The following is a 20039-nucleotide window of genomic DNA, read 5'->3' on the forward strand; positions in this document are numbered from 1 at the left end:
TGCAACAAAAAGAGACAGATTCCTGGTGCTGCTGATAAGAATACAAGCAGACACAGTAGAATACAGAGTGAATGGATGCAGAGATCAGACAACGGTCTGGGAGAGGGCATGAGAGGAGAGAAATAAATAAAATAAATAAATGAATAAATAAATAGAGTTTATCTAAATTGTTCAGGTTATAGCAGTTTTAAGAACCATGAATTCCTTCAGGGCCAAAGGATGGTAGAAAGGAAGTCGATGATTGGTGAAAGAGTTCAGAACATTTCTAGAAGGGTAAAGCTGAAGAATTAGAGAGTTGCCATGAAAGAATGAGAATAGCTGAAAGCGATGGAGAAAAGGAAAAGGGATTTATAAAAAGAGGCAGATTTTCAGTTATACTATAAATATTTGGAAATAGACTGTTCTAGTTAGCCAGGCTGAAATGGGTTGGCTTCCACAAGAGGTATTTATTAACTTGCAAGCTTACAATTTTGAGACTGAGAAAAATATCTAAATCAAGGCATCATCAGGCAATGCTTTTTTCCAAAAGACCAACTGTCAGTGATGCTCGAATCCTCTGTCAAATGGCAAGACACTTGGTGGTTTCTCCTTTCTTTCATAACTTTCAGGATTCATTGCTTCAGATTCTTGCTGCTATGGCTTTCTCCTTCTTCACTTATATCTCATTCTCTTATAAAAGACTAAAGTAAAGGGACTGAGACTCACAGTGATCCAGGCATGAACTGAAGGAACCTCCTCAAAGTGTTCCAACTACAATAGGTTACACCTTAAGATCCTACTTACTGAGGTCCACACTGCCTCACAACAACAAATATGCATATATTCTACTTGAATCATTTTTTCTTTTTTAAACAGATGGAACATACAACATTGGGTAATATTGTAAAAAATAAAATTATATGTGTGTCCTTTCAAATATATGGGAACAAGATGAAGTAAACACAGACCTTATAACAATATGGACAACATTTTATTTTTGGCAAGTTTTACACTTCAAGTATTTTATACGGGAACTATAGAAATAGCATGACAATCACAGGAATATGAAGCTCACTGGAAAATTTTATATCCAAACTGAAATCAGCATATTTCATTGGCTGAGTATCATCCCTTATAACCTAAGCATTCTTCAATGAGTATAGTATATTAAGGCACACACAATTGCTATTTGATGGTAATTAGAAATGAAAATATTTATCTAAATAAAAAAACAAGGTAGAGTAGCAAAATGAATCATCTTTTGTGACACTGAAAAGAAAGACATGAATGACAATGGGTCCAGGGAAGGAAAGAGTAAGGGAGGAAAAAGATCTTCCACAGGGGAAGTTTTGAATATAGAGGATCAAGGATTTAATCTTGGAAAGGTCCAGTTTTAGAGGATGATTGGGGAGAAGAGAGAAAATGATGAATTTTTAATTATTAAGGAGATACAAGGAATATAGAATCAATCCATCAGGGCGTAAAGTTTAAAAGACCCTAGCCTAGAGGTCAATTCACCCTGTCATTTGATCTGGCCAAGTGAAAAAAAGATTTCTATGTTATAGTCCCCTAAAGGATGTGGTTTCTCAGGCAGATGGAGGAAGCAAACATATTCAAGTCTATTTGAGGAGGAAGCAGCTGGTGCTGCAAGACTTATTGCCCTACAGCCCTGGGGAGGAGGTTTGTGTTCGAGGCTGAAGCACTGTGGGAGGAGAGCTGTTATGCTGCAGACAGTAATAATCTCCCAGATCTTCAGGCTGGAAACTGCTGATGGTGAGAGTGAAATCTGTCCCAGACCCACTGCCACTGAATCGATCAGGGACCCCAGATGGCCGGTTGGATGCATTATAGATGAGCAGTTTAGGAGCCTGTCCTGGTTTCTGGTGGTACCAGTTTAAGTAGCTGCTAACACTCTGACTGGCCTTGTACTTGAGGGTGACGGTCTCTCCTGCAGATGCAGCCACAGAGCCTGGAGACTGGGTCATCACGATGGCCCCACTGGCACCTACAACCAGAAAAGAACATAGAGCTTACATTAAATCATGAATGTATAAAATATGTATCTAAATGTAGGTTTTCTTATTTATCATATGTATTCAGATTTGCTTTAGATGAAATGGTTTGCTCACTCTGCATGTTTAAACCATTCTACAAATATAAAGATAATACCCTTCTAAACCTCTCACCTGAGGCCCAGAACACCAGCAGGATGAGCAGTTGGGAATGTGACATCATCTTGCTCACCCGACTGATGTACTCAGGCCCCATCTCCAGGGAAACTGCATTAATAGAGCTCTGAGCAGACAACCAAGTCCCCGAGGAGCATATGCAAATCAATAGAGAGTATAAAGGCAAATGTTCCTGTGCAGTGAGTTGTAAAGATAAATAGTGGAAGGAGATAAAAATATCAAGACCACAGGAAATGTAACTACTCACCTGCTAAAGGCAATTAATCAACTTAGCACCACTATTTTCAACAATATTCAGCACAATTCAGAAAATGAAATATTTTATCAGCAATTGTACTCTTTCAAATCAACTGTGCCCATCTTGAAAACAAAAGGAATTTGTAATAAAATACATGCATCTGTAAGTGTAATATAAGAACTTAGTTAAATGTTATAAATATGGTGCCAAAACCTAGGTAGGATATACTCATATCATTGGGTACATTAAGATGTAGTGCACATATTGTGTATCTATCTCAGTCTATTCTAAATTTTAACATCCCAAAAGAACCTCACTTAATACCTCCAAAACAAGTCCTCTGTAAGCCCTTAACACAATATTACTCCCAGAAAGGAGTTACCAATATTTACAAGTCACCCTTAGGACTATCATTTAAGTCGAGCACTTTCTAAAATCACTAATGTAAGGAGTAGCACACCTAAAGTGTAACACCTCCACCTAGAGGTCATAGGTAAAATGGCTTCAGCTCCCAAGGTCTGATAGAGCATTTCTTCATTTATTCCTACACAAAACTAATGATACTTTTAGAATTATGGAAATAACAATATCATGAACACTTCCAGGCATAAGACAATAAATTATGAACAAGTAGAATGATTCATTTTACTGGGAGGTTACACAGTAAACAAGTAAAATTTCTGCAGCCATTACTAACCTGCTTCTTTGAGATTTCCTCCTCTGAGCTAAGCTGTTACTCAGGAAAGGTAGGGCCATGTGAACCTGGTCCATTTCAGGATCAACCCTCTGCATGAACAGTCAGAGGTAAGAGAAAATTTAGGACCCTTTAACAATTATATGGATGAAAAATTCTGCCACTGTCATGAGTATAACTTTTCCTGCAGACTTTTTCCAAAGCTCCTGAGGTTTTCCATGATGTAGAATGTCCCAAGGCATGTATTGTTCTAATTCTAATTAATTAGTTCATTTTCTGTAGTTTTTCTCCTTATGAGCACTTTACCTTAGGAGAGGGTCTGCTCCCAGCATTGAGGAATAATACTGCAGATGCCCACATCATCAGGGAAGGCATTCCTTCCATTAACAATCCACCCTGTTCTTAGAACAGCAAAGTATCTGTGTTTAGAAGATGTTAATAATTAATTCAGGTTTGTTCTTTACACCCATGTATTTTTTCCTCCTCTTCCATGAAGTTGCATTTAATAAACATTCTTAAGTTTACTTATTTGCTTGAATTTCTACTCCTTAATTGATAGGTTTCCTGCATCAGTGCAATACAGTTTTCTTCCATTCTTATACACATTCAAAAATTTAAAGCCATCATGGATTACAGGATAACAAATGAGGATGTGTCATGAAGGGTAACTGTGCCAGAGGGGTCCACGTAAAATGTGAAGTAAGGAAATGTTGTCTTCAAGTAGGGGACAGTTGGCCTAATGTGTGAATAGAGGAGGGGGCTGTCCTTCAAAGCCCAGTGAAGAGCACTTCAGAAAATGAACAGGACTTGGGAAAAGATGGTCCTGGATATTTAAGAATAACTAATGAAACAGAGTGTGAAAGCAGAACAGGCATGTTCAAGGGGAATATTAATTCGATGAAAGTTTGAGGATTAGGTTATGTACTATGAGAATCCATGGAACAAGAGTTTGAATTAATTTTCCATTTTAGCAGGTATTTTGGATCATTTTACAAGCTATAACACTCCAAAGATGCAGACACAGTGGAAGCCACTAACGTTTCAGTGCAGCTGGGAAACAAGCTTTCTGTCATATAAGGATTTTTAAAAGTGAAATTTTCCAAATGCTCCCCCAATCCCAAAGATCCAATTTAGACCAAATAAATCTTTGACAAATGATTTAAAAACAACACATTTTGTTAAGAGTAATTCTAAAAAAGCCTGGGACTCCTGTCTCTAGTACATTCACACCTTCTCTCAGTTGTTGAAACACTGTTCAGGTGCTGCTGTGATGTGATTTTGCAGATATCATTAAAGCTATTAAATTTAAGAAGGGGCTCCATTAAATCTTGCTCTACTGGTCAGAGAGAAAGAGCCCAGAGAAATTCATAAATAATTAGTATTTGAAATGGAAGAATACATCTGAAGTTGGTTGTGGAATTCTAGGGCACCATGTGTCAAGGAATGCAGGCAGGCTCTAGGAGGAGAGAGCTGACAGCCAGCAAGGACATGGGATCTCAGCACTGCCACCTGAGGAACTGCTTCTGCCAAACCCCATGAGCTTGGAAGAGAACTCTGTGCTCTGGACAGAAGGCAGCCCTATTTAACCATGTAGGAACCTGAGAAGAAAGCCATCAACACTGGACCCAGACTACTGATCTACAAAACTCTGACCCAATAAATTGCTAATTAGTTATGAAATAAGAGTAAATTATATATATATATATATATGTATTAAAATAACCACCTGTGAAAAGGGAAGTCATAAATCCAGATACAAGAGTCATCATCCCATTTAGCTCATGGTTCAATGATGCTGACACATGTTTCTTCTCATGAAATGTGTTGTGCTTTATGCCACTTTTACCCACAGGTGATTTCCTGATGTGTTACCACATCCATAGGGTCAGGGCTGAATACTGTGCTATGAAAATACAGGTAAGAGCAGAACTAGATTTGAAAGTGGTGAGGATATGTCCCCTCTGTTTCCATGGCCATGTTCTCTGAGAGCTGAAGAATTTCTAGACAGGGCTGTTGGTAAGAGGCCAGTGCACTGGGGACATCCCAGGTAGACCTGAACCAAGTTGCTGTCTTCACATTTGCTTAAGACAAGATGACTCATTCCTTTTACCTGGGACAAAATGGGAATGTTGCATGTTGTCTTGATCTAAGAGATAAATTGTATTATGCTTTAATTTATTTAGAATTTACAATTCTACGTGTTTTATTTAATTTTGTATACTACTGTTGTTCAAGTGACCAAAAAAATCTCAATTAATTATACATAAAATCAACTTAGCAAGTACATTTTCTGGGCACAGCTCACCCTTCCCCATGAAATTACCAGGGGGCAGTCAAGCCAAGTGCTGCTGTTGCAGACATGAAATCAGGCTGATTGATATATGAGGCATGATTCATATGCAGCCAGACCTAATGTGCTTCAGGTTCTCAAACAATTCTACATTATGTAAGGAATTCTTTTTCCCCAGTATAGATACAGGGCCCAAGTGAATGTGCTCTATTCATTTTGGCATGAATAGATGAAAGTAATGTGTTAGCAAATTCTTAATATGAAGCCAAAATTAATCTTTAAACTGGAAATGATGAGATTTGTTGTTAAATGCATAGAATTTAGATGTATAGAATAAAACATTATGCTGTTCCCTTAAAATGTGAGCAATGCATTAGCAGTGACCAAGACATTTTCAGTAAATGTCACACGATAATCCTGTAATAGATTCATGGAAACCAAATGCTTGTGGTGTCCTGAATTGGAATCTGGAAGGGGCACAGTACAGGAGTAAAAAATTAGATACATCTGAATGAAGTCTGGAGTATAGGTACTAAATTTGTACCAATGTAAAGCTCTTAGTTTGACAAATGTACCATGATTATGTAAGATGTAAATATTAGGAAAAAGTAGGCAATGGTGTGCAGGGACTCTCAGGACAACTTCTACAACTTATATAAGAATCTAAAATTATTTAAAAATAAAAACTTACTTAACAAAGCACGTGGAGAGAGATATCTGTATAGTTGAGTGAACATTGTATTTAACCAAGTGAGGTCTGAAATGATGAGGTCATGTAAGATAATCCTACTCTAAAGCCAGACCCCATCTGCAGTGACATTAAAACACTTGCTCCAGACATTCAGCATCTCACTTGGCAAGTGAGAGTTGCACAAGTTGAAATAGTGATTTTTGACTCCTGATTTTTCTGACTTAATTGGACCCTTTGGTCCAAACAAACCTACTTTAGAGCAAAATCTTCAACCAGGGTATGTGTCCCACTGGTAGGCAAAAAGATTTTTCCATGGTTGAGAATAGGTTTAATGGAATACATTTCTAGATCTATGTATTCTGCTCAGATTCTTTCTTAAATTGGATTTTCCAAAGAAAGCCAAGTTGTGCTGCTGACTCTCTGTTCCCACCTCATGTGCATAATCAGATACAGGTCATTGTATGTCTTGTCATAATTTACAAAAATGGTCAGGAGATAGTGTAAATTACAATATAAACTAAAATCGATGCCAAGCGGCAGTATTCCAAAATGTGTTCATCAATGATAACAAATGTACCACAAAAAATAAGGATGTTGTTAATGTGGCAAAATGTGGAAGGGGTTGGGTGCAATATTTTTTTGTAAAATTTATGTAATATAAATATTTTGAAAACTTTTTTAAAGTATAAAAAAGATAGACCCATTTTTAAAAAGAAAAATATTCATTAATTTCTGCTCTTGAGCATTTATTTTTCTTTTTTTATTGCTGCCAAAAAGGTTTTTTGAGAAAAAAATGCTGGAGAGAAACAAGAAAATAGTCACAATGAACCCCATACACTAAAAGACAGAGCCACTTTAGCAAGGGAATTTATATTGCCCTTTATTACTTCCATGGCAGGACTCCTGTGTCTATTCTCCATCAAATATTTTAAATTTGATTAACGTATAAGCTCCCATGTTTGCCACTATTTACACCAAATACAACTTGGCATCTTCGTGCATCAAGGTAGACAGCAGAGACCCAGGGAGTGTACCCAAGAGAATGGGGGTTTCAGATGCATCAAATATTTCATCCAGTATCTTCTGAAACTAGATGGAGTTATCTCTCCCAAGATGATAAGGAAATGGTGAGGAACACAAGAATTGTTGATACAGGTTTCTTTCAGATTTAACCACATTGTAGAGACAGCTCTGTTCTACACTGGGATCTCATTAACTAAGACAAGAGCAAAGCCTAGAACAAAAACATAAACAAAAAATTACTAAAACCACAATGATTTTTAAAATTGTATCTATTAATGACACTTTCTAGGTAATAAAAAATTTGGAACTAATGTTAAACAGCAAAATACACTACAACAATTGATATAAAGATAGACTTTTTCAGACATTATTGAAAAGGGAAGGTTGAGAAATTGACCAAAGATCTCAGTCTCTGAAAGTTCACCAATTACATAATCAACCAAGATCATCTCAGCATCTCAAATTAGCTGAATATCAGAATCAGGTGTCAAAATGTTTGGAAATAAGAATCTTGAGCCACATTTGGACAAACTAGTCAAAATTTTCAGAATTGGAGTTTGGAAATCTCTCCTGAGCAAAGTCACTGAATTTGTAACCTGGCTGCTCAAGTCCATGAACAGGAATTTAGAAATTAATGCTGCAACATGTAAGCTGTACCAATGACATAAAGGCCAAATTTAAATGTTTTTAGGCAGATTTTATGAAGATTGAGATAAATAGAGCATAGCATGATGATCATTATATTTATTTTAAAAGCAAAGAAATGACAACCTGGTTAAGGATTGAAAACCTGTAGATGTGATTTTGAAATTAAAGTCAATCTCTGACTTTATTGTGGTATTGGCAAAAGCAGGAATATGCAGACTATTCAAGATAAGAATAGGTGAAAAAATAGGTTACATCAGGAACTAGAGGCTTCTAAGGTGTGAGGATATATCTTTATTATGATAAAGACTCTGCAACAACTGTTTTCATATAAATGTACTTGTATTTTCCAACACGACACTTTTGAAGTGCTTAAGAATGCCAAAAAAAAAAAAAAAAAAAAAAGACTCAGGAGACAATACACGGAGAAGAAACAGCCACTTGTGGATTCTGAAAATGGAGACAGTGCCCAAATGTGGTCTTAGTGCCAGGCACTTCTCAAATATTTTACATATATAGACTCATTGAGCCTCACAACAATGCTAAAAAACATGAAACAGTTTTCATATCATTGTACCACAGAGTAGTAAAGTAACTTCAATTTCCAGGACTAGGAAGTGCCTGGACTATAAACATAAACTTCATACTCTAGGGATCAAGGTCATAGAGAAATCTGAACTCATTTATTGATAGGTATATTTACAAAATAGAGTGATTCTTAGTAGGAGTATGAAAGAAAGAGATGATTGCCCATCTTTTGTGTATTGCTTTCTTTTTTAAAAATAAATCAATTTTATTGGTAGATATCAATAAAGCATGAATCCATCCAAAATGTACAATCAAATGTATTTAGTATAAATTATATTTAGCCTGATTTTTGCGTATTGATCCTGTATCCTAACAATCTAATGAAATTGTTTATTAACTCTAGCTAGGAATAAATATTCATGACCATTGTAGACTTCATTTCTGTAGCTGGTCATATGGTTAAAGCACATATTCATCACTACATTCTTTCACTACCTATTTCGTGTTCCCTTCACCCTCACCCAGCACCTCAGTTGGCTGTGTTTCTTTGCCTGATGGGATGACTCAAGCCTTCATTCCTGAGGACACAGGTCCATTGAGAGTCATTCCTGGGTTGACTTGTAGCAGTTTTCCATTGACTTTAGTCACAGAGCATAGTAATACTAGGAGGTTCCCTAGTTCATCTGCATCCCAGGTACACTCTTCCTATCACCAATGTGTACTAGCAGTCCTTTTCCTCTAAATAGAATCAATTAACCCAGCCAATACCATAATTCTCTTCTTTCTCTTTTGATTCAAGTGTATGAAAAGACCAAAGTGGGCAGGCTGCAGTCTTATCATCAAGATCAATGGAATAGTGTTTGTGTTTCCTGGTGGAAGCACTCCTCCTTTTGGGACAAAGACCTGAAGACCAGTTGAGCTTGAATTTGCATGGACTGGAAATAAAAACTTTCCTGGTGAATCCCTGGGGTAATAGTGAATGTTGCCACTTGCATTTCCAACCCTTTTTTCTAGGATTGTGAATGACAGCTAGGGGAGAAATAACACCATAGAGTGAATGTTGATTTAGAGCATAAAAAGCTTCCTAGAAAGCATTGTCCAGTCCTGGAGGTACTGTCACTTACTTGACAAGGTAAGTGAGCCTTTATAAGACCAATACACTGAGATGGAAGGACCCTGTACTTTGTTGGGTTTATCTCCCGTCCCCTCTCATCCAAAAGTCAGGTTATTCATTAACAGCCATTAGTATAACCCTATTACACAAAAGAATACCAGATCTGTAGGAGATTGCAACTAGTATTTGTTTAATAAGTATGTGAATGAAAAGATAAATAAATGTATAAATCCATGAGGTAAACTTAATTTACAAGTAAAACAGAGTTTTAAGCAATAAACTAATGAGTAATTTTAGATTTCTTTTGTTATTTCATAAATTTGCAGAAATGAATATAGTTTAGCATAGCCATAAGTATTCAAGGTGAAATAAATTTTGATTCAGGGTAATGCTACCAAATATGAAAAATGTTTTAGGGATTAGTACACTTGGAAGCAAACAACAGAAATGGAGTGGGTTATGCTAAGCAAAAATGAAAGTATAAAATGAATATCGTGTGGCTTGCAGATCTGATCACAAGCAGGGGCAGCATAGGAAATGTGGGGGAAGTTAGATGGCATTAACACAGTCTGGGACATAACAAAAAGAGAAAGACATGATCCCACTCCTACCACAGATGGAAGGTGGACACTCCTGATGACAACATCAATGCTGGATGCCACTCATGAGACATTGGAGGTTGAAGACATCTACTACTGCCATAATAGCAGAGGATTCAGTCTGAAATATTTTAGACTCATAGATGCATCTTAGAAAATTTTCTACATGTTATGTCAAAATTGTGTGACTCTAGCAACTGTAAATAAATTGCTAAATGCAATTACTGTTTTCCAACTTAGTGTTTTTAGAGAATCCAAGACAAGATATGACCTCATCCTGCATATAAATATATAAGAAAGAAGAAATAGAACCAGCAAAATGGTGGCAAGTAAGGAGCTCCTAGCATCAGCTCGTGTGCTAAGGGCAATTAGTAATCACCCAAAGCTATCTAAAGCACCTGTCTGTTGGCTTCAGGAGATAAGAAGGTCCTCCTGGAACATTGTTGGAAGATTAGAAGGAGGTTACTACCCATCTGCAGAGAATATTTGTGAGTAGGGTACTCCACATCCCAGAGGCTGGTGCCCATCTTCCACTGGCTGCATATTCTGCCTAAGGGGAAATCCATGGCTGTAATTGGTAGCTCCACTTCCCATAAAGGGTATGGAAGAGATGGTTAGGCACCAGCTTAAGAAACTGATTAGTAAATGTGGTGGACAATATTATATTCCTAAGAAGAGCAGTTGTTTAAACCTGTGCATTTCAGAAAGAGGCCAGTAACACCATTTTGACTCCACCCCTGACACACGGGGAAGCACACGGACTGAAAATCACAGTGCTTGTATAAACCAGCTTCTTTTCATCCTGATCAAATTGCAGTTCTGGCATGAGCCCCATCCTCATTTATGGCAGGGACATAGCTGGAAAGGCATGCACCAGCATATCCGGGAAAATATAGACCACACCAAAGAGGCTGGTGATCATCCTACCTGGGCACTGCAGGCTGCCTCAGGGGCTACCCTGTGGTTGGAATTGGAAGCGCCATTTCCCAAAAACAGGGGAGGAAGAGACAATTGACCACTGATTTCAGCTACTGATTAATAAATTTGACTGGTTAAAGTATAACTCTAAAAATAGCTGAAGTTTAAAATGTCCAAGTCAGAAAGTGTTTGGTAGCCGCCATTTTGACTACACAAAAAGCATGAGGACAAGCAAGCTCACTGAAAATCACCGTGATTGTAGGAACAGGTGTCTTTCACCCAGGTTGACCTGCAGCCCAAGCCTAGGCTTCAGCCCCATCTCTAGCAAGGAGAAAGCTTGCAGGCCCTGCAAAACAGCCTTTCCAGGTAAATGAAGGTGCACATTTCACAAACAGAAGAGTATGATATGTACAAGGGCAACTGCAGTCATATTGGACTGCACTGCATAGATTGCTCTCCATACCTGTAGCTCCATCCCAGCCCCAGGAAGGGAACAAAGGCACTTGAAGCTTCATAAGTCTCTTTGGGCAACTATAGTCTAGAACTACACAACTTGGATTGCTACACACAGTTGTAGCTTTGTCCAAACACCTGGCAAGAAGAAATGTGGAAGAAGATTCATCAGTCCCTAGGGCACTGAGGGCAGCTGGAGCCTCTACAGCTCACAACACCAACTGCATCCTTGGCTCCTACTACACAACCAGCAAGGGAGAAAGGGCAAGAAAGCCCTAAACTAAAGAGCAAAACTCCACCCTGAATGAATAATCTAGTAAACCAGGCATCAATGCACAAGGAAAAAAAATTAAATCTACACGAAGAACCAGGAAGATGTGACCCAGTTAAAGGAGTAAGATAGGCCTCTGGATGGCATAAAGAGTTGAAACAACTAATCATAGATGTTCAAACAAATCTCCCTAATAAATTCATTGAGATGGCTAAAGAGATTAAGGATAATAGGAAGACATTGAATGAGTACAAAGAAGAATTTGAAATCATACATAGAAAAATATCAGACCTTTTTGGAATGAAAGACACAGTAAATGAAATTTAAAATACACTGGAGTCATATAATAGCAGATTTGAGGAAGCAGAAGAAAGAATTGGTGAGCTCAAAGAAATGGCCTCTGAAAGTGAACTAACAAAAGAACACATGAAGTAAATAAGGGAAAAAATTGTACAGAGTCTCAAATAAATAAATGACAGCAAGTGACATGCAAACAGATGTGTCATGGTTGTTCCAGAAGGAGAAAATGAGGGAAAAGGGGCAGAGGGAATATATGATGACATAATGGAAGAAAATATCCCTAACCTACTGAAGGACATAGATTTCTGTATCAATAAGCACAACATACTCACTTCCAAATAAACTGAGTTTGTAACCAAAAGACCACCTTTGTAGGAAATACTAAAGTGTGTGCTACAGCCTGAAAACAGAAGACTGGAGAGAGAGGCCTGGAAGAGCATAAAGAAATGGAGATTTTATCAATAAAAGTAACTAAAAGTATCAGAAGAGTGGTGAAAATAATATAAGACAGAAAAAACTCAAATATTCTGGAATAAATTTAACCAATGATGTAAAGCACTTTATCCAGAAAAATGCAACTAATTGGTAAAGAAATCAGAAAGACCTAGATAATTGAAAGAACATTCCATGCTCATGGATTAGAAGACCAAACATCATTTTGATGTCAGTTCTCCTCAAATTGATATACAGATTCAATACAATCCAGATAAACATTCTGCCAGAAGTTCTAAATAAATGGAAAACATGATTACAATTTTATGGGGAAGGGTGAGTGGTCCTGATTAGGCAGAAGAATCTTAAAGAGGAAAAGCGAAGTTGGTGAACTCTCATGTCCAGAATTTAAATTGTATTACCTAGGTACCTTGGTAAAAACAGCATGCTACTGTCATAAATACAAATGTATAGACCAATGGAACCAAACTGATGGTTCAGAAACAGACACTCACATCCATGGTCAAGTGATTTTTGACTAGCATGTCAAACACACTCAGTTATAGCAGAACAGTCCATTGAACAAATGGTGCTGAAAAACTGGATATCCATGCCCAAAATAAGGAAAGAGGATACCTTTCTCACACTTTATCCAAAGTTTAACTTAAAATGGATCAATAGCCTAAATAAAAATGCAAGAACCATATTGCTTCTACAACAAAATGTAGGAAAATATCTTCAAGATGTTGTAGTAGGTGGTGGTCCTTAAAGGAAATAAGAGGATGACTGTGATGGGCTACTGATATTTAATGTATGTAGAAGTTTTATTTAACTTTACTGTAAAAGTGTGGAAATGTATAGAGTGGATGGTAATACGTTTAGTAAGTAACAGCTGGTTTAAAAATTGGAATGTGGCTGAAAAAGGTAGTCTACCGGTGTAAGTACCAAATTAAAGAAAGCTAGAGAAAAATCTAGGGAATGAATAGCACAGTAAACCCTGAAGTGGATGAGAATTGTGGTGGATGGTACAGAGAAGAGAGTGACCTTGTTGAGCTAGAGCAGGTGTACATCATTATTACAGCATGGTGGGAATGTGGAGAAGTATGGGAAAAATACAGCTGGAGTGACTAATGGACTGTGGTTAATAGTAATAATGTAATATTCATGCATCTATGCCAAAGATGTACTGTGTTGATAATTGGGGATAATGGAAAAGGTGTGCCAAATGTATGCTAAGGACCGTGCAGTAATCTGATGATACTGTCTCATAATCTCTAAAAAATGTTCCTCCATGGTGTGGTGTGTTGATAGAGGGATGTTGTTTGGGAATTCTGCACATGTGCATGACTGTTTTGTAAGCTTAAACTTTTGTCATAAAAGTATATTGAAAAATAGTAATAGAGTAGGTTGAGGGAAAATACACCTAATGTAAGATAACAACTATAGTTAGTAATATTTTAGCAATATTCTTTCATAATTTGTACCAATTCTCAAAACAGTGCAAAGTATTGGTGATGGTTTGACATGAGAGACCCCTGTATGATGTTATGCATGTTTGCTTGTAAGTTGCCAACTTGTATTATACATTTATTATTTATGCATGTTCATGTATGAATTATATGAAAGTAATAATAGAGTGGTTAGGGGATAAATACTTTTGGTTAGCAGAAATGTTTTGAAATTACTCTTAAATCATTACTTAAAATATTTCAGAACAGTGCAAGGTATTGTTAGTAAGTTGAGGTATGAGAGACCTCAATGATCTTACGTATGTTTGACTTGTAAGTCCACAAATGATAGTATACACTTATTGTTTATATATGTGTATTTATGACTGCTATACTTATATAAATTTAAACATATATGAATTTATAAATGTATGTATATACATATTCATGTGCGTGTATATACATATACATATATATGGAGAAACCAGCTTACAAGGTTTTAATCCCTAACACTGTGCTCTGAGAATTTCACCTTCATCTTCACTGGTTCACTGCAGGAACATCCCTCAGCCAAGATACATTTTGCAGCAGCATTGTTGGTCTGAGCCTCACAAATGGAGCCTTTTATCTGAGGTATATGGCCAGAGAAACAATAATTAGGGATAAGCTGAAAAATACTCAGGCTCCTGTTCTACAGTGTTCTTATTACAAACTTTTTACAAACGAGAAATCTTCCTAGTACATGATCCTCTTATTCAGGTAGATCCAAGAAATAAAATAGGATATGACACAAATGCTACCAGTTGCACAAGCTTCTCTACCTAACCCAGTTAGAGACTGTATTTTGCTTTATTATTTTTCCTATTATGAGTTGCACAACATCTCTGATTCACTCTCCTGTCATTTTCTCACAACACTAAGACTTGGATCAAATCTTTCCTTCTCAGTAGAGACTTCCATGACATTCAATGTCCCCAATTTTTTAACTCCTCCATGTTCCATGCTTATGACCATGTGCCTTTACAACTTTTCCTGTAAAGAAGTACAGAGCATTTGCTTTCCTCTTAAATGTGACCTTGTCTTGGGAATTTCATTAATGAAAACAAGGCAACCATAGGAAATTGCTCTGATTCCAGGTTTTCAATAAAGAAAGAAAGGCAACAAGATGATAACACCATCCTAGAACCTCTGGCTCCTGCTCCCCTGTGTTTCAGATGAGAGAAGATGTGCAAACGTGAACATGTTTTTTTCCTTCCAAGGTCATCCTCCTGTTCAGATATAAAGTCCATCATATTAAAATAGGATATTAAATGAAAGATGCAGTCATTTATAAAGGTGAAATCAAATGTAAAAAAAAGAAAATTTGATATCCCCTCATACTTCATAAAGGTAGATGCCTTTACTTTCCTCCTTTTCCTTAACTCACCTATTTTAGAAAAATTCAGATTTTAAATGATCTCTCTGTCCTCTTCAGAGGTATGTATATTTTTCTTTGTTTTTACTTTTTAATTTATTTTAATTGGCTTTTTAAAAAAGATATATAGATCACAAAAAAATGTTACATTAAAAAATATAAGAGGTTCCCATATACTCCATACCACAATCTACCTCATTTGTCAAAAGTGTATATTTTTAAAAGATAAATAGATGCTTAACATATTAATCTGTTTTCTTTTATTAGACACTGCATATGTACCCTTGAGATTCTTGAAATCTATTAGAGAATGTAGCAGGACACACCAGGATGGGAATTTAATATTTCCTTTTTTTTTGTGGGTCTCCACCCAATAAAATGACACCCTAGAACAGTATGAACACATTCAAGACCTTAATATGAATGGGAAACTATGAAACTTATTCTTGGGAGACTGAAACTTAGTGGTTGTCAAAGGTTCTAAGGGGACAGAGAGGGAAGAATAGGTACATAGGGTATATTGAGATCACTGGAATTGTTCCACATTACTTTTTAATAATGGTTGCATTATGATACATTATGTCAAAACCCATAAAATAGTGCAGTGCAAAGTGTAAATCAATGGAGACCATCGTCCATGAATAGTAGCAATGCTTCAATATTTGTTCATCAATTCTAACAATGGACCATAGTCACGTCAGATATTATTAATAGGTTAAAATGTGAGAGGAGAGGGGGTGGGGTGTAGAGGAAGACCCTGTATTTTCTCTGTGACTTTTCTTTGTCTTAAAGCTTCTTTGAAAATAAAATGATAAACACAAATAAGACACTGAGAGAACATACAGAAGAAATGATCAATATTCATAAAAGAGAGATCATACAGTGATGAAAGGTGCAATACCAAAAAAAACTGGTTTTGTTTTTGGGGGAAGTTTTGGATTACATAAAAGTTACAACCAGGGGAAGGAAAGATAGCTGGTACAATTATTGTGTGGTTCAAATTGTGTGGTCCAAATATAAACCATAATATAAGCTATAGACCATGGTTAATAGCAATGTTTCAGTATTTGTTCATCATTTGCAACAAATATATCACACTAATGAAAATTTGTTAGTGGGGGGACATATGAGTGATGGGGTATATAGGAATCCCTCATATTTTTTATGTAACATTTATGTAATCTAAAACCTCTATAAAAATAGAAGGAAAATCTTTCCCAATCACCTGGGAACCATCTCTTGGAATGGAACCATCAGGAAGACAATACCCTTCCCTCCCATTTCCTCTGGGATTTTACATGCAAAACTTAAATGGACACCTGGTTCCAGGTTGAAAAACTACCTCATGCCATAAAAATATGAGAATTTTATGTTTCCCTGGAAATCATCAATTAACTAAGCCAGAGGTTCAACTCCATTGCCAGATGAGTCTCAGATGATCTAGTTGAGATGAATGGACCTGTCAAGTCTTCTTACCAGAGGACTAGTTAACATTTACTTTGAGAACCTGTGTGCAATTGGTTGTTATGCTCCTGTCTGTCTAAAAAGGTGATATTTTGTTCTGTCTTTGCAAAACCTTTAGAGTATTGTCTGGAAGTGCATCACTTTCCTATTTTAATTCATTAATCAAAATGTTTCTTTTCTCTTCATCCTTTTTGGAGTAGTTTCATGATTGGCAGGATGTTTTGTTTTGAATTATATTTTCCTCAAGGCTAATGACATGGAATTAATTAACTGGAAACTTACTGAATTAAGCAGATAATTTACAGGAATCATGAACATGTAGAAGTCAGGTAAAATATGCTGAATTATTCAGTGTCTCTACTAGATCTAGATTTTCTTTTTTTTGGAATTCTAGGCAGTTAAAACACACTAGTGAAAGAGTCGTAGAATTATGAACTCTATAATCCCATGAAAACCATGTGGTTAACTAATTTGGAAGCCAGAATTTTCTCTGTCAGTTTTTTCTCCTAAAGGAATACTATATCTCTGTTATATTTCTCATATGGTTATGAGAAAACAGTGTTGATTTTACCTCACAAGGATTCCTTTGATTTGGATAAATTAATTTATTTATTGGGTTCCTAGGCCTCATCTCAAGCAAATAAAATCCTGGAATACATGTAACATATATCATTTTAGAGGAAAGGAGAGCATCTTGTCAAAGACTTGAAGGTAAGATTGTGAAAATTGGAAGAGGAAATGTAAAAATAAAAGTCACTTTCTCTTTGATTTTGTCTTCCTTCTTTCCTTGTTGTTCTCACCTGATAGAACAGAGTGACTCTCTTGTTGGGGGCTAACGTGCCTGGTGATTTTAAGATGAAGCCTATGCTCATTTAGCGTTCAGAAAATCCAAAGACCAATAAAAAGATATGCCAAATCTGCTCTGTCTGTGCTCTTGAAATTGAACAAGAAATCCTGAATGACAGTCCTCTGTTTCCAACATGGTTAGCTGAATAATTTAAGCCCACTAAAGAGACCTCCTGCTCAGAACAAAAGATTCCTTTCAAAATATTACTGCACATTGACAATTCACTTGGGCACCCAAGAGCTCTGATGGAGTTGTAATGAAATTCATATCATTTTCATATCTGATAACCCAACATCCATTTTGCAGGCAATGGATTGAGAAGTCATTTTGAATTTCAGGCCTTATTATTTAAAAATGCATTTTATAAGCTACATCTGCCATAGGCAGGGAGTCTTCTTTTGGAACTCAACAAAGTATATGGAAAAAATTGTGAATATAGATGACATTAAGTACATCTGTGATTCATGGGAGGAGTTCAAACTGTAAAAATTAACAGGACTTTGAAAGAAGTTGATTCCAACTCATATGGAAGATGTTGATGGAAAGTAACTGCAGATGGTGTGGATATAGAAAGAGAATTTGAGTAAGAAGTGGAGCCTGAAGATTGGACTGAACTTCTGCATCTCATAATAAACTTTAATAGATGAGAAGTTGCTCCTTACAAATGAGCAAAATAAAAGACGTCTTGAAATAGTTTCTACTCCTGGTGAAGACTCTTCTCTAGCACACATGGATCATTCTCCAGGGTAGACTACATGGTTGGTAACAAAGCAAGTCTCAACAAATTTGGAAAGATTGACATTTACAAAGTAATTTTCCTGACCAAAACAGAATGAAGCTGGAAATTAATACGGGGCAGAGAACCAGAACAGGCACAAAGATATGAAAGTTAAACAACACATTCTTAGACACTCAGTGGGTCAAGGAGGAAATGGCCTAAGAAATCAGAAACTACCTTGAATCAAATGAAAATGAGGACACAACATATCAAAAAGTATGGGATGCAGCAAAAGCAGTGATGAAAGGGTAACTTACAGCCATAAAAACTTATATTTAAAAATAAAAGAGCTAAGATCAAAGACCTAATTGAACACATGGAGGAATGAGAAATAGAAGAAAAATCTAATCTCAAGGCAAACAGAAAATAAGAAAAACCAAAGTTTATAGCATAACTAAATGATAAGAGAATTTAAAAAAACACCAGGAAATTTTAACAAATTCAAAAAATGGCTCTTTGAGAAAATTAATAAACACACACACTCTTGGAATCAGAAATGACTCAACCACTTGGCCACCCATCTACCACACGGATGTCCCAGGTTCAGGTCCCAGTGCGTTCTAAAAAAGAAGATGAACAGATGTCTTCTCCAGCCACAAGAGAGCTACATGCTACTGTGAAAGAGCAGGACACCACCACAGCAGAGCTAGACTCTGCAGCCACCACAACAAGCAGAGGCCACAAGCCAGCAGATCCCACAGCCCACAGGGAGTGGATGAGGCCCTGTCCTTTGGGCTCTCACCTGTCATGTGAGAGGTCCTGGGTTTGGTGCCTCTTACCTCCTGGAGAAGGTGAGCAAACAATGAGTAGACAGACATGAGAACATCTGGGGAAAAGGGGAGGTAAATAAAGAAAAATGAAGTAAATTTTTAAAAAAATCAGCTTTTAAAAAATTTGACAAAACCTTTGCTAGACTGAAAAAGAAGAAATGGTGTAATTAAAATAAAAAATGAGTGAGGAAATATCACTGCAGATCCCACAAAAATAAGCATATCATAAGAGGATACACTCAAAAATTGTATGCCAACAAGATGACTAACTTAGATGAAATGGACAGATTTCTAGAAACACACAATACTTACATTGATGAAAGAAGAAATTGATAATCTCAACTACCAGTCACAGGATTGAATTAGTCATCAAAAACCTCCAAACCAGGAAAAGTCCAGGATCAGATGGCTTTCATAGTTGTACTCCCATCCGAAAAAATCCAAATAGACCAACTCTGTGCCACATAGTCTTCAGAATGTCAAATGCCAAAGAAAAAGAAAGAATTCTGAGAACAGCAAGAGAAAAGCAATGCATAACATATAAGGGATATCCAATAAGATCAACTGCTGATTTCTCACAAGAAACAATGGAGGCAAGAAGACAGTGTTCTGATATTTTTAAGATATTACAAGAGAAAAACTTTCAGCCAAGAATCTTATATCCAATAAGACTCTCTTTACAAAAATGAGGGTGAGATCAGAATATTCACAGAAAAATGGAGTGAATTTCTAAGCAAGAGACCTGATTTTCAGGAAATGCTAAAGGGTGTGCTAGAGTCTGAAAAGAAAAGATAGGAGACAAAGGCCCAGAAGAGGGACTAGAAATGTAGATTATATCAACGAAAGTAACTAAAAGTGTTAAAAGAGTGGTGAAAATAAAATATGTAACATAAAACTCAAATAGGAATAAACTTAACCATCAATGTAAAGCACTTGTATTCAGAAAAATTCAAC

At 36.5% G+C, this 20039-nt stretch overlaps 1 gene segment (V, D, J or C); it reads right to left on the reverse strand.

Moving 5' to 3' along the window:
- Positions 1 to 1625: 1625 nt before the first annotated feature.
- On the reverse strand, positions 1626 to 2246 carry LOC131273880 (immunoglobulin kappa variable 3-20-like). The segment is given in 2 exon segments: positions 1626 to 1984; positions 2166 to 2246. Coding segments are annotated over 2 exon segments (393 nt in total).
- Between the last annotated feature and the right edge of the window lie 17793 nt (positions 2247 to 20039).

Source organism: Dasypus novemcinctus, chromosome 17 (genome assembly GCF_030445035.2).
Source record: "Dasypus novemcinctus isolate mDasNov1 chromosome 17, mDasNov1.1.hap2, whole genome shotgun sequence".
NCBI classification, from domain to species: Eukaryota; Metazoa; Chordata; class Mammalia; order Cingulata; family Dasypodidae; genus Dasypus; species Dasypus novemcinctus.